The 15,282-nt window shown below is 33.8% G+C and overlaps 1 protein-coding gene across 1 annotated transcript; it reads right to left on the reverse strand.

Moving 5' to 3' along the window:
- Positions 1–300: 300 nt before the first annotated feature.
- On the reverse strand, positions 301–15,083 carry LOC115965788 (putative receptor-like protein kinase At4g00960). The gene is made up of 7 exons (XM_031085090.1): positions 14,254–15,083; positions 14,025–14,153; positions 3,290–3,417; positions 1,675–1,885; positions 1,314–1,551; positions 1,034–1,184; positions 301–665 (listed from the first exon to the last, which is right to left on the reverse strand). The coding sequence occupies exons 1-7, from the start codon at positions 15,080–15,082 to the stop codon at positions 318–320; spliced, it is 2,034 nt and encodes a 677-aa protein (XP_030940950.1). The 5' UTR covers position 15,083; the 3' UTR covers positions 301–317.
- Between the last annotated feature and the right edge of the window lie 199 nt (positions 15,084–15,282).

Below are 15,282 nucleotides of genomic sequence, written 5' to 3' on the forward strand. Positions count from 1 at the left end.
GTTTGAATCCTGGTTCAGTTCCTGATCTGAAACATAAGGAAAGCAAATCAAAAATGGTGTTTGAGGACTTTGGCAATCAAATGGCATATGTAATACAGCCAAAAACATCCCTAACTTTTTTTTTTTCTTTTGGGTCACTAAATAGTTTGGGTTTTGAAAAGAATGCTACATTGTTAATGTATCAACAATAACTCTTTTTATTATTATTATTATTATTTTTTGAGAAGATATCATCAATAACTCATATATTGTGTATTCTTCAATTAAAATAAATAAATAAGGAAAATAGTAGTATTACATTTCAAATTCATTAAACATTAGCAAGGAGATAGCTCTGTGATTGATGCCTCATTTAGCGAAGCTTGGTCAGAGCTACTTTTAGATTGATTTGACTTTGTCAACCTTGAATCATGCTCGCATTGCAAGCAAATGTTTGATTTAGTACCATTATTCATAAAAAATGCAGGTTGTGAAGGTATTGATAGAGTAATAGAGTAGCTATTCAGCATGAGAACAACAGATGCCATAGTTGGTCTATCAACTAGATTTTCTTGAACACATTGTAATCCAATGTGAATACATCTCATTATCTCGGTTGTTGAACCTGCCTCCAATGTGGGATCTGCAAGATTTGAAACTATACCGTGTTTCCAATTTTTCCATGCCTGCAAGATAAATTAAATTGACGAATTTAGAAATCAAGAGAAAATTATTTTATTTTGTGTTTTAAAAAGAAATATATTTAGGCTACACAACTGGATGTATTTCTTGCTTTCCTTTAAAGCCAATTAGCTATACAAACTACACCAATAATTTTACTTTATGGACATTATTAGTGCCATACTAATAGGTACCAAGGCCAACGGGTAGAATACTCCACATCATAAAGCTAAGTGTATTTTTTCAAATTTATCCACTCCCGCTGAGGAGTTTAATCCTCCCCTCCCCCTATCCCACCACATGATGGGGTTTGAACAGGGAATCCTACCTACGGGATTTATGTGTTATTAGACCCAAAAATAATAATACTTACATAGCTTGAAAGGTTCTCAATATTCTCTCCATTTCCAAAGGAGCTATTCTTCCGTCCACTTATTATCTCTAACATTAGCACACCGAAACTAAAGACATCAGACTTTACTGAGAAGTGTCCATACATTGCATATTCCGAAGACATATATCCACTGCACATACACAATTATTTTCAACAATACTTATTAATACTCTCATTTTGTTTCTTTTGGTACAATGTAAACATAAAGTATACCTATGTAAGATACTAGATTGTCATACAAAAAGAGTATGAAACTTACTAGGTCCCCACAATTCTACTTGTATTGGCTTCACTTTGATCAAGTTCAAACAATCTTGCCATACCAAAATCTGAAAATTTTGGATTCATTTCAGAATCTAATAGGACATTGCTTGCTTTGAGATCCCTATGAATAGTACGAAGTCGAGAATCTTCATGAAGGTAGAGAAGACCTCGAGCAATGCCTCCTATGATTTTATAGCGTCTTGCCCAATCTAATTGTTCACGTTTTATTGGATCTACATATTCAATCAAATATTTTATATTGGATTAAAATATGAAGGAAATCTACCCACAAAAGACATGTTAAAAAAAAATTACAATGAATATAATTTGAAATAAAGGTAGAAATAAAATCATACCAAAAATGAAGTGATCAAGACTTCCATTGGGCACAAACTCATAAATTAGAAGCCTTTCAATTCCTTCCAAGCAAAATCCTAGGAGTCTAACTAAATTTCGGTGTTGAAGCTTGGCCACTAACAAAACTTCATTCTTAAATTCAAGATCTCCATGTCCTGAATTTTTTGAAAGCCTTTTCACAGCAATAACTTGTTCATTGGAGAGTTTACCCTGAAAACATATTAGGTTAAAACATATTTAACCATTTGGACTTGACATGTGGATCCTAAATACATACTTTTCCAATTGGGTTGAGGGTGGGTCATGGTTTTGAAACCGGATTGTTCAATGAACCGTAAAAATGAGAAGTTTAAAATTTTTGAGATTGAATTGAGGTCGAACCTTAATGATATTATAATTAATTTAATAATTATTTAAAATATAAATAAATAAACTAAATTAGTAAAAAAATAGAAATATTAAGTAAAACCGTTCAAATAAGTATAAAGATCTATCTTTCAATTTTTTTTTTTTTATATCATAACTTCCATAAGGCAAATAAAAAATATTAAATTCTAACCAAATATAAATAATTTTTGTTAGAGCTTAATAAATTACTTTTTTATGGAAGGATTGGGAGCTTATGTCTAAATTATCTTAAGTCATGCTCAAGCCTTTTGACTACCCAATAGTTTTTTTATGCCCAAGCCCATTTCACTACCCAATAATTTTTTTATGCCCAAGCCCATTGGAACGCTAGAATTAGAAGAGTTGGCGGACAGACCATTAAAATATTTGATTAAATGAAGAACAAAGCCCAATAACATTTTAAAAAGAAAGTGGTTGACAACAATTATTTAGTGGATGACTGAAAAGCAAGTTGTCCATCATGGATCATTGGCAGAGTAGACCAGAAGACAGCAGAGTGCAAAGGCAAAACGCATAGGGAGAGAAAAATGCAGAAACAACAATCAGGAAAAAAAAAAAAAAAAACGCAGAGAGAAAAATGCAGAAACAGCAGTCACCAAAACCATGATAGAGAGAGCGGGCGAGACTGAGAAGAAGAATAAGAGGAAATGGTGGCGCGATCTAAAGGTCCAAGGTTGAAGAATGAAGATTCAACAATGGCTGAGCCTGTAAGTACCCAAAATAGGAAGAAAGAAAAGCTTTTAATTGAACCTGCGAGGACCATCCATGGTTTTCAAATCTGAAGGTTCAACCGCGATTCACACGGTTCAGTGATTTTTTTGCATGAGCCAGTTTTTAGAGTTAAAGAACCATTTTGGTAGACGGTTTTCGGTTAATCCGGTCGGATTGTATGGCCCAGCAGCCAAATCCATGGGGTGGAAAGGAAACTGTTTGAACCAATAGCCTACTTCAATCATGAGGCTGGTCTGTCCATTAAATTATAAGAAATGCTAACGAGTGTTAGGACATTGGTTAATAATTTATTTAAAGAAAATTTTTATAAGAAATGAAAAAAAAAGTAATTAATATTTTGACGATTTTTTTCATTTCCTATAAAAGTGATATCAGAATTTTCCTAAAATGAATTATTAATAAGTGCCCTAAAGACACTCGTTAACATGACTCTTAAATTATCTCTTTTTGAAGTTAATGATAATGTAACAGTAACTTGTAAACAACACCAAATCCACCATTTCCAATCTTATTTGCATTAGAATAGTCATCTGTTGCTACTTTAATAGTTTTAAAGTCTAACTGCAAGGATTCCGCATTTCCAATCTCCTCCACTGCTTGGCCTGAACAAGACTTTATTAGTGTCTTATTTAGAGAGCTACACAATTTAAAATACGTGCATGCAACACCAATAGCCTATCAGGCAATATTAATGCGCACAACAAATTTCATAACATTTTTTATAATAGCTGAATTGGTAAAAATATACTTGTTTTTAGCTGGACCCATAACCGACATTAATTTTACCTACTACAAACACTTTGCCACATCAATTGGGTGTGAAATTTTTTGTCTAACCTCTCAAAACCTAATTATTTATGAAAGTCTAGATGCCAAATAGAGTAGTATTTAATAATTTTCTAGTTATTTTAATGGAAGTCATTTCTTGACCAAACATATTGAAAGTTAATTGGTGGAAGCTAAGTATCATTTTATAAGAAATATTCACCAAATTATGTAGTAGTTTAACATTATGCTCTTTTTGATATACACCACTGTAAGTTTCTTTAAAAAACCTTCTCCCCTCTCCCCGTGTGTGTGTGTTAAAATATTTAGTATTCTAAAAAAACATTAAGACTAATTATTATTACACACAGCCTTTAAAATTATATTTTGAAAACATGATTTCAATTATAATTGTGAAATTAAAAAAAAAATCACAATTTTAATTGAAATTGTATTTTCAGCTTATGTGTGCAAACACACTACATGTGGTAATCATTAATCTTAAATTAATCATTTAAAAAAAAATTATTTTAATAAACTAAATAACAATAGAGTGGTGTTCTAACTTTGACACGGCAAGCCCAGTACTGTGGCGTTCACGTGGAGTGGCGAAGATCTCTCATAATCTGAATCCCGCGACTTTCGAGGAGCAATTAAGAGAGATTGTCGCCGCAATTACAGGTGCTGCTCCGAATATGGTAGTTCCACCATCAACAGATCCAATCCCGGATATTGAGGAGTGCAAGACGAAGAAGATGGGATTTTTAAATTTAAACAATACTATCACAGAGGTGGACAAGAAATCAGGCCCCAAGGTTGGGCTCACTCCCATATTGGGCTTAAGTGAGACGGGCTTGGCTTTTGAGTCTTTTTCTTTTCATACCATTACTAAGGGCCAGGAGATAAACTCAGCCCGTTGCTTATTTTCCTTAAGGTCATACACCACGAAGGCATCAGGTGGGATAGTGACAAGAGAGATGTCAAGCAATGTTTAGAAAAAGAAAAAACATGCATGAAGTGGTGGGGAAGGAAAATTTCATGCAGGAGGAAAGGGGAGACGAACATAGGGTGGATGGAGTCCAGGATATGGTGGAGGTAACAGATAACAAGGATGGTGGGCCGAAGAGGAAGCTAACTCGCCATTGAAAGAAATCTTAATGGAAGTGGATGTGGGAAAGAAACAGAAAATACAAGAGGAGGTCTCGGTGCTCAGTAAACTCATGGCACAACAACTGGGATCGACAGCAGCTACAGGATAGCCCCGCCGGGAGCAATGAGTGCAGTATACTGGAACTGTTAAGGGCTTGGGAACCCCTGCACAGTTAAAGCTCTCCAGAAGGTGGTTTTGGAGGAAGATCCCACTTTGGCCTTTCTTATTGAGACCAAGCTTGTAGTATCGGAAATGGATGGAATCAAGAGCAAACTGGATCAGCAATAGAGTCTAGTAGTACCGAGTGTAAGGCGGGGAGGGGGTCTGGCACTCTTGTGGAGAAGCTCTACGAAGGTGGATGTTCAAACTTACTCTCCTCACCATATTGATGCTATAGTTACTGACGATCAAGGTAACAAAAAGCGGAGGTTTACCGGCTTCTATGGTCATCCAGAAACTGGTAAAAGGGAGGAATCATGGAGATTGTTGGAGGAGTTGGAAAGAAGATATGCTCTACCTTGGATTTGCATAGGAGACTTTAATGAAATACTACACCATGGGGAGAAGGTGGGGGGTAGTTTAAGGCCAGAATGGCAGATGAATAATTTTAGGACAACAATAAACCGTAGCAAATTTCGAGACTTAGGTTATATTGGAGCGGATTATTCTCGGAGCAGGAGAATGGGGGCATGAGGTTGGGTCAGAGAACGTCTGGACAGGGCTTTGGTATCGTTGGATTGGATGACAATGTTCCCGAGTGTTAGGCTATACCATGTGGCCACCTCAATGTTGGACCACAGTATGTTGGTACTCAAAACCCCCTAAACTGGACAGCGAGCGCCTCGAAGATCAAAGTTGTTTCAGTTTGAATCTATGTGGCTAAGAGACAAACAATGTAAGGAAGTGGTAAATGATGCATGGGAGAGAGGAAGGAGTATGGGCACCCAACACTAGTTCACACAGTGCTTAGATGAATGTAGGAAGTCACTCTCTACTTGGAACAAAACCACATTTGGTTATGTGGGTTGGAAGATCTCAGCACTATAGAAAAAACTCCAATGGTTGAAAGGAGTCATGATTCTTGTACAAATGGAGGAGATTCATGCAACGAAGTTAAAGCTGAACTGGTTGATGGTAGTTGAGGAAGATATGTGGCATCAGAGGTCGATAAATTGTTGGTTGAGGTCAGGGGACCATAACACTTCCTTTTTTCATGCCAAGGCCTCTAACAGACACCAACGGAATACCATCCACCAAATCAAGAACTCTAATGACGCTTGGCAGGAGGATGAAGAGATGATTGGGAGGATTTTTGTGGAGTATTTTGAGCAACTTTTTACATCCTCTCAACCGAATGTCAGTGCTAAGCTTATTGATGCCATCCATACCAAAGTGACAGACAGGATGAATTCCAGACTCTTACAAGACTTCCAAGCCTCTAAGGTTAAGCAAGCTCTGAAGCAAATGCACCCCATGAAGGCACCAAGACCCGATGGTATGCCCCCCTTATTTTATCAGCACTTTTGGCCTACTGTAAACTTTATTGTTATACAGACTATTTTGGATTTTCTTAACAATGGTGCAGCTCCTCCTAAGTTTCATGAAACCCACATTCTCATTCCCAAAATTAAAAATCCTAAAAGAGTGATGGACTATCGACCTATTAGCTTGTGTAATGTGGCCTACAAGCTAGCATCCAAAGCAGTGGCGAACAGGCTGAAATTGGTTTTGCAGGATATAGTATGTGAGAATCAAAGTGCCTTTGTTTCAGAAAGACTCATCATTGATAACGTGCTAGTGGCTTATGAGTTGATGCACCATATCAACAGGAAGAAGAAAGGTAAATGTGGGGAGATGGGTTTGAAGCTCGATATGAGTAAGGCCTACGATTGGGTGGAATGGGGCTGTCTACAACAAATAATGGCCAAAATGGGTTTCCATGAGAATTGGACTCGACTGGTCATGAGATGTGTATCATCTGTTACATATGCAGTGCGCATCAACGGGAAGCCTTATGGTCAGATTACTCCAACTCGAGGATTAAGTCAAGGGGACCCGCTGTCACCTTACCTATTCCTTATTTGTGCTGAAGGATTATCTACTTTACTACACAAGTCTGTCTAAAGGAAGGAACCAAGGGGTGTTGCAGCATCAGCAAGGGGGCCTAGAATCTCAAACCTATTTTTTGCTGATGACAGTCTGATTTTTGAGAGGGCCACAGTAAAGGAATGTGAGGAAATCCAGTGGGTATTACAGGTATATGAAGCCTCCTCGGGCTAGCAATTGAATAGGAATAAGACTTCATTATTCTTTAGCCATAATACAGCCAACGGAGTTAGAGAGACAATTAAGATGATGTTTGGTGCGCAGGTCATAAAACCACATGAATTTTACCTAGGACTCCCATCCTTGGTAGGTAGGTCTAAGAGGAACACGTTTGCCCAGTTGAAGCAACGAGTGTCGAATAAACTAGCGGGTTGGAAGGAAAAATTATTGTCGAGTGCAGGGAAGGAGATTCTGATAAAGGCAGTTGCCCAAGTAGTACCATCGTATACAATGAGTTGCTTCAAGCTACCTGATACTCTATGTGACAAGCTGACCAGAATGGTAAGACAATTCTGGTGGGGACAAGTGAAGGAAGAGAAGAAACTAGCATGGATGAGTTGGGAGAAGATGTGTCTGCCGAAAGAAAAAGGTGGAATGGGTTTTAGGGACTTGAAAATGTTCAACTTGGCTTTATTGGCGAAGCAGGGGTGGGGATTGCAGACTAACTCAACCTCACTTTCTATAGAGTATTCAAGGCTAAGTATTTCCTAAGGTGTAATTTTCTTGAGGCTACCTTAGGAAGTCAACCATCTTTCGCTTGGAGAAGTATATTAGCAACTCAAGCAGTGGTTAAAAGAGGCATAAGATGGCAAGTGGGGGATGGTGAACAAGTTCAGATATGGAAAGACAAGTGGCTTCATAACTCGAGCACATATAGGGTAGTAACACCCGAGAATCCAGGCCTACAAGTGACACATGTTTGTGACCTAATTGATGGTGACCAAATGGAATGGAAAGAGCACTTGGTTCACCAAGTTTTCCTCCCCCAGGATATGGATGCAATATTAAGCATCTCTCTAAGCACACATGGAGCTAGAGATCGTCTGATATGGGTGGAAAGTAAGAACGGGAAGTTTACGGTAAATAGTGCATATAGGCTAGCCCAAGACATATCAACTAAAAGGAACTCTCCTGAAAGCTCAAATCCTACTGCCCTGAAACAGGTTTGGAGGGACCTTTGGAATATGCGGGTGTTGAACAAGATCAAGCACTTTGCATGGAGGGCATGTAGAGACATCTTAGCCATAAAGGAGAACTTATGGAAGAGACGCATCACCAAGGATAATCTGTGTGAATCCTGTGGGAAAGAGCGGGAATTTGCATGTCATATTTTTTGGTTGTGTGATAGTGCAAAGGAGGTGTGATCATCCAATAAGCTGATTTTGCCTATCGAAATCAACCCATCTTGGAAGTTCATAGATGCGTTGTGGAAGTTACAACAATGGTCGAACTCATGCCTTGACTTGGTGGAGCGTACAATCATGTTGTGCTGGGGAATATGGAAATACTGAAATGAGAGACGACATGGTGGAGTGCGCAGAAATGGATTAGCTATCATAAGAAGCTCGTTAAGGTTATTGGACGAGTTTCAGGTGGTGAATGAGAAACCACAACCCATGAGAGCGGCGCCTACAAAGGAAACCAAATGGTGTCCTCCAATACTAGGTAGCTACAAGGTCAATGTTGATAGGGTAGTTTTCACCAAATGGAAGCAGGTTGGTATTGGGGTGGTGATACGTGACTCGGCAGGAGAAGTGGTTGCTGCTTTAAGCCAAAAGCTCGCTCGTCCATTAGGTGTGTTGGAGACTGAAGCCAAAGTAATAGAGGTTGCTATCCAGTTCGCGTTGGATGTGGGAGTTCGAGATGTCACTTTTGAGGGCGACTCCCTCCGTATCTGCAACGCACTTAAAGGTGTGAGTGAGGTGTCTTCGTCTGTGCAAAATATTGTATCTGGACTGTCACATCTTGTACGAAACTTTAGATCCTATGCCTTTTCCCATACCAAACGGCAGGGAAATATCCCTGCCCACTTATTGGCCCAATTCGCAAGTGGTGTAGAGAGCTACGTTGCATGGCTAGAGGAGTGTCCTCGTTTAATTGAGCACGCATGTGCCCATGATATTTGTACTTGATTCCCATTCTAAATAAAAGTTTTTGTTTTCTTATCCAAAAAAAAAAAAGAAAAAAAGAAAAAATCAATAGAGTGGTGTTTAGAATGCTATAAATTTTGCTACATAAGTTTTACAATGTTACATATCATTAATTACCAAATATATAATTTAATTTAACATTAATTTATGGAATGGATCGCCCTATGTGCATCCAGGGGCATTCGTTAAGCTATAGTAATTGACTAACATATCCCTGCATTTTATGATGAACAGGAAACAACAACAGATTTGGGTGAATGTCAGAAAAGCATAAAAAAAAAAAAATTTTAAAAAAAAAATTCAAATACTCCCGTTAAGACTAAAATACCCTTTAAACTTTTTTTTTTTTCCATCTTCCTTTTTGCCTTTTTCATCCGTAAAAAACTTTTTCCCCAGGAGCACTGTTTTTAAAATATTTTTTATTAAATAAATATAATCAAAATTTTGCTTGTTATACTTTGGTCCCAAAATTATGAGCCCCCCTTAAGATTTTTTTTTTTTTTGAATCTCCTAAGCTAACATATCAATTTTAAAATTCACACACACACATAATGTATACAGTCATTATCAAGTTACACTTTATTGTCTTCTTAAAAAAAAAAAAGTTGAACTTTATTACGGTTAGATTACGTGTTAGATCATCAAATAACTTTTTATTAATTTAATAATTTGAAAACTTTACCATTGAAAATTACAAGTTATCTATGTGCTTACCAAATTTCGTGCTAATAAAATGTTATTTACTATTCGCAAACATGAAGGATATATATATAAGGTCAAGATCAAGTTATACTTTGTGTAAATTCTAGAAACGTTACACCACTCAATTTTTTATTGGTTGTCAATTTTAAAATATTTATTGTTAGATTACATCTTCTTCTTATAACCTTTATGCATATGAAATTTTAAGATGACCAGAGATAAATAACTACCTTATCCATAAATTGGTTAAATTTTAAATTATGCATAAAAAGTTCGTCTATGGATAGAATAGTAAATAATATTTGATTAGTGTAAAATTTAACATGATAAAAACACAGAAAATATGCAATCCAATGATGAAAATTTCAAAATATTACCTCAATAACATAACTTAATAACTTTTTTTGGAGTTAATATTTTGAAAATCCCACCGTTGAATTGTATGTTGAAAAGATGGACGGAGTTAATTAGGCAAAATGATAAATATGTTGAAAATAGATCAATATTGACTCATATGTTATGTATTATCACATTTGTAACTGTGTATAATGTTGTATTTCATAATTTTTTTCTCTCTCACCTCTTACTCACATCATATTCTTTCTCTCTCTCTCTCCCTATTTATGAAGATAATAATAAATAAAGAATGAAAAGTGTTTATTTAAATAAAATAGAGTGTAGAATAAATAATTTAATGTGTATGTTTTTGAAAAGTGGTTATGTAGAATAGAAAAAGTAAGGTTTTATGCTAAAATAGACGTGAATTTTTGTACAAGTTAATGCGAATGGTACAATACTATTTTTAAATGTACTCTTAATAGATAAATGACCTTTTTATCTATATTATATACTATATAATAAAAGTTGAACTTAGGCGCCGTGGTTGTGCCAAGCGGCGGCACCAAATTGCAAAAAAAAAAAAATAAATAATAATAATAATAGATTAATTTTTAGATTTTAAAAAGATAAAATTTACATTAAAAAAAAAATTCTAATGCATCTTAAATTGCAGCAACGTAGACGTAGTGTAATCTAATTCTTATTTTTTAATTACTCCACTAAAAAAAAAAAAATCTAATGCATCTTCTTTTTTTCTTTAAGTAAAAATGTCTAATGCATCTTAAATTGCAACAACCGTATACTAACTAAAAAAGAGAGGTCTAATGCATCTTAAATTGCAGTAACTATATACTACACTAAGAAAAGAAAGAGGTCTAATGCATCTTAAATTGCAGCAATATTTATAGAATATTTTAAAAAATAGATATAATTTTTTTTTTCTTATTTTCTTCTCTTATAATTTCTAAGTTGATAAAAATATTAATTTAATTACAATCCAAATTATTTTCTCCATCTATTTCTTCTTAGTTTTCATCTTCATCTAATTCTTTTTTACATTTAAATTATATTATTACACCTATTAGCTGCAATTTTTTGGATTAAAAAAAAAAAAAAAAATAGCAACGTGATATATGATTGAGTTAACATGATTATTTTTCACACCTCCACAGATTAAGTTTGAATCTAAGAGAAGTTGAGTTGAACTAAAACCATTTAAGAATGCTAAATTCAATCAATAAAAAAAAAAAATACTATTCATAAAATAAAAAAATAAAAAAGATATAATTTTTTTTCCTTATCTTCTTCTCTTATAATTTCTAAGTTGATAAAAATCTTAATTTAATTACACTACAAATTTTTTTCATCATCTATTTTCTTCTTAATTTGATTACAATCCAAAATCTTCATTGATTATGTTGATTATTTCCTCACTTATGGCAACATTAAAATGGCTATGACTGGTAATTTATATGTAAACATTACATTGCAGTCTAAATACTTACATCTTTGTAATTTATGGAATTTGTTTTTAGTCATATATATATATAAGAAATTTATATATGATTAATACTTCCGCTACCATACATGTTAGCAAGTATTATGAAAAGATTTTTAAGTGCCATACATACATATATATTACAATTATACTACTAAGAGCTTTTAGAAATTTAAAACTTGCCATAATTTTTAAAAATATTTTATAATATATATATATATATATATTTTTTTATAAAAAATTACATAATATACATTTTCCATGTAACTTAATTTTTAAAAAATATTTTTACTATTTTATTTGTTATTAGATTTGATTATATTATCAAAAAAAATATTTTTTTAAAATTTATATATAATTTTTTTATTAAGCTGTGCATCGCAAGGACATAATACTAGTTATTATATAAAACAAAAGTCTTTTACTTTTTGTTGACATTTTAAAATTTTGACACATCAGCTTTCTAAAAACTTAGGATTAAAAAAAAAAAAAAACCATATCAAAGTAAAATCCAAACCAAATAGAAAAAGAAATCCCTCTCTTTGGGACGTTGCCTCTATATATATACTAAGCACTCTCTCTCTCTCTCTCTCTCTCTCTCTCTCTGGGTGTTTTGATCTGAGATCTCTCCATCGAGGTAAAAATTCTCTCATTCACACTTTTGTTTTCGAAATAGTTTTGGCATATTTTGATTACAACTTTAGCTTCTTCGTTGGTGGCTCCAGGATTTTTCTCTATGGGGGTTATCAATGGCAAAGTTAGGAATTTGTCATTTGTCATGAGGAGTAAGTAAAAAATTAAATGATTAATTTTTTTTTTTTTTTTTTGTATAGATAAACTTCCATATTATATACAATAATTTAAAATAATATTCTAAATATAATTTAGTATACAATATAACTATATTATACAATAGTCTAAAACTGTTATAAAATAGGTAAGCCAACAACTATTGAATGCATAAACTAATATAATTAAATTACTAATAATACATTTTTGTCAAGTTAATAATAACTTATTATATTTATATATAATATCAATTATATAAAAATATATGATAAAGAAGGAGAAGACTAGTAACACACTTAGGAGTAGGACTAGGAGTAAATGTGAAATTAAGAAAATAAAATAGTAATTGATATAAGTTTTTGTGTTTGAAGTGGATGACTTTTTAAACATACACATAAACATAGTTACTCTTTTTGAATTGGATATAAAAAGAAAAACTAAGAAAAAAAATAGAAGGGAGACAGTGAGATAGCGAGAATGAGGAAAACATTACAAATATAGATACAAATTTGTACAGATGTGTTGGTTGTAACAGTGATGTAATTTTTTTTATTAATAAAGAAGAAAAGTGCAAGGAAAAACAACTTCACTTCGTTGTCAACTGCAAAGTAAGCCAGAATCATAGAAATAATATTCATATATATATATATATATATATATATTAATGAATAAGCAAAATTTTTGGAACTGACACAATACTTTCAAAAAAATTCCACAACAAAATCTAGGTGGTCAATTGTTAAAGGTAGATAAAAAAAAAAATTGTTTGTTGTAGATCCAAATAAAAAGCAGTTACAATTTGCCTCATATTATTGTAAAAATATTGTGAAATTAAAATCAAGATAATCATATTCAAATTTCAAGCTTATTTCAATTGGGTTCAAACAAAATTTAGGATTAGGGTGTTCAAATTTTTATTTTAGGGGTCAAAATGAAAAAAATAAATAAAAATTTTATATATAAATTTTTTGTTTGGGCCAGGTCAGGGGGTTCATTTGAACCCCCTGGCCTTAATGTAAAGCCGCCCATGATCGTTGGTTGTTTATTTCAATTTTGTTTGTTTGTTTGGGTTTTTTTTTTTTTTTTTTTTTTTTTTTTTTTTTTTTTGGTGTGTGTGTATGTGGATCTTGGCTTTAACATTTGTATACAAAGCTAACGTCTTTCTCTATATTTGTTTTGTAAAGATTTTATTTCATTTTGTGTCTGACTGTTTATGGTTTCTTTTCATTGTTTAGAATTCAGACCCAATAAAACTTAATGCAATTTTTCTCTATAAAAATAAATAATAATAAAAAATCAAACCAAACCAAATTTTTTCATGAAAACGGCTTTTGTTTGCTTTTTATGTTAAAATATACTCCTATTATCACTATTGAATTATCAAAAAAATAAAATCTCTACACTCTTATCAATTTTTATGTTAAAATATGTTAGAAAATTTACATGACTAATAGTGTTATAAAATATGTAGAAAAAAGTGTTTATTTAGTATTTATTTTAGAGAATACTTATATTACATGAATTGTAATACATCCTACGACCATAATTTTGCAAATAATTTCTTTTAGATATCACTTTTAATAGTTTGTCTATGCATGAGTTAATGTCTAGTTTATCATGTATAAGTATTTCGTCATATTATAAGATTTTTTAATAAAATACCGCAGTGGTTTCATACTTTCTTAACAATAAACCAATTAATTAACTTACTTTCTGGTTTCTCCCTTGGCTTCCGAACTCTTAGGTAGATGCAGGAGATTATTATTAATACCACTACTACTACAAAAGCAATAATGGACCCAACTATGACTACCGTTTGAGATTTGTTACCATCATTTCCTGCAAAAATCATAAAAATTAATGTTCACACAAAAATTTTCAAGTGTTATATAATATTCTAGTTAGTTTCGAAACTTGAGAAATTATGCAGGAAAAGTACCTTTTGCAGCAGAGGTATTGATTGATGGTGGTACAATATCAGCTACGGAGGTATTGGTCGATGGTAGTGCAATATCAGCTACGGGGCCAAAGAAGGTGTACTCCTCATACCGAAAATTACAGCTGGGTGTAAAAATTACCGCACCTATTTTGCCATCACAACAAAGAGGAATCTGTCCAAATGCCGAAAGCAAGCAATCACTGCAATCTGTTTGAGACAAATCAGGTGTGCATTGCACAAGTGCATATTGTGTTTTGTTGTTTATTCCCGTAGATTTTGCTTCTGCGAACTTTCGAAGAGAACCACCTGCTGCAGCTTGATTTCTTAGGCCATCCAACAGGGTCCTGAGGTCCTGATTATAAGTATCCAAATTGCCAGATTGATCATTAACATTATGTTGAGTGTAAACAGGATCATCATCCATGATCCCAAATATGTTGCGGAACGAGTACCGTAATATGCAATACTCATCCTGTCTCATTGCTTCCTTCTGATTGGGACAATGCTGTATGAGAAAATTTGTAGTGTTATAGAGGCAACTACGGCACTCATCTGGCTTAACATCTCCTCGACAAAGTCCAATTGCATATACTTTGTCAGGGTCTCGGCCATAAGAAGAGTTGTAGAACCCATAGTCAATTTCAGTGTTGGAAGTGAGGGTGGAGAGGAGATGATTGAGGTTTGCTTTGTAGGTACTATTACTGGTATAGTCACCCTTGTCTAAACACCCAAAACTATATTTGAAGTCTGGCTTATCAGCAATAATGGCCTGAGCAAAGAACAGGCAAATGGCTGACAGGAAGATAAGTCTTGAACAAACTTTTGCCATGTTTTCCATAAAATTACCGCAAGATTTCAGGGGAAAATAGTTATAATATTGATATAGGCATTTTGTAGGGTGCACATAACCTCTATGGTCCAGCCCACGCTTGATAAAAAAAACACCTCCCTAATGAGGTAGTTGGAAAAGACTCAAAAGCCAACGTCACTTTCCTGGAGACTGAAGGAGTGTTTGGTACATCCGCTCAA

This window comes from Quercus lobata, chromosome 10 (assembly GCF_001633185.2).
Source record: "Quercus lobata isolate SW786 chromosome 10, ValleyOak3.0 Primary Assembly, whole genome shotgun sequence".
NCBI classification, from domain to species: Eukaryota; Viridiplantae; Streptophyta; class Magnoliopsida; order Fagales; family Fagaceae; genus Quercus; species Quercus lobata.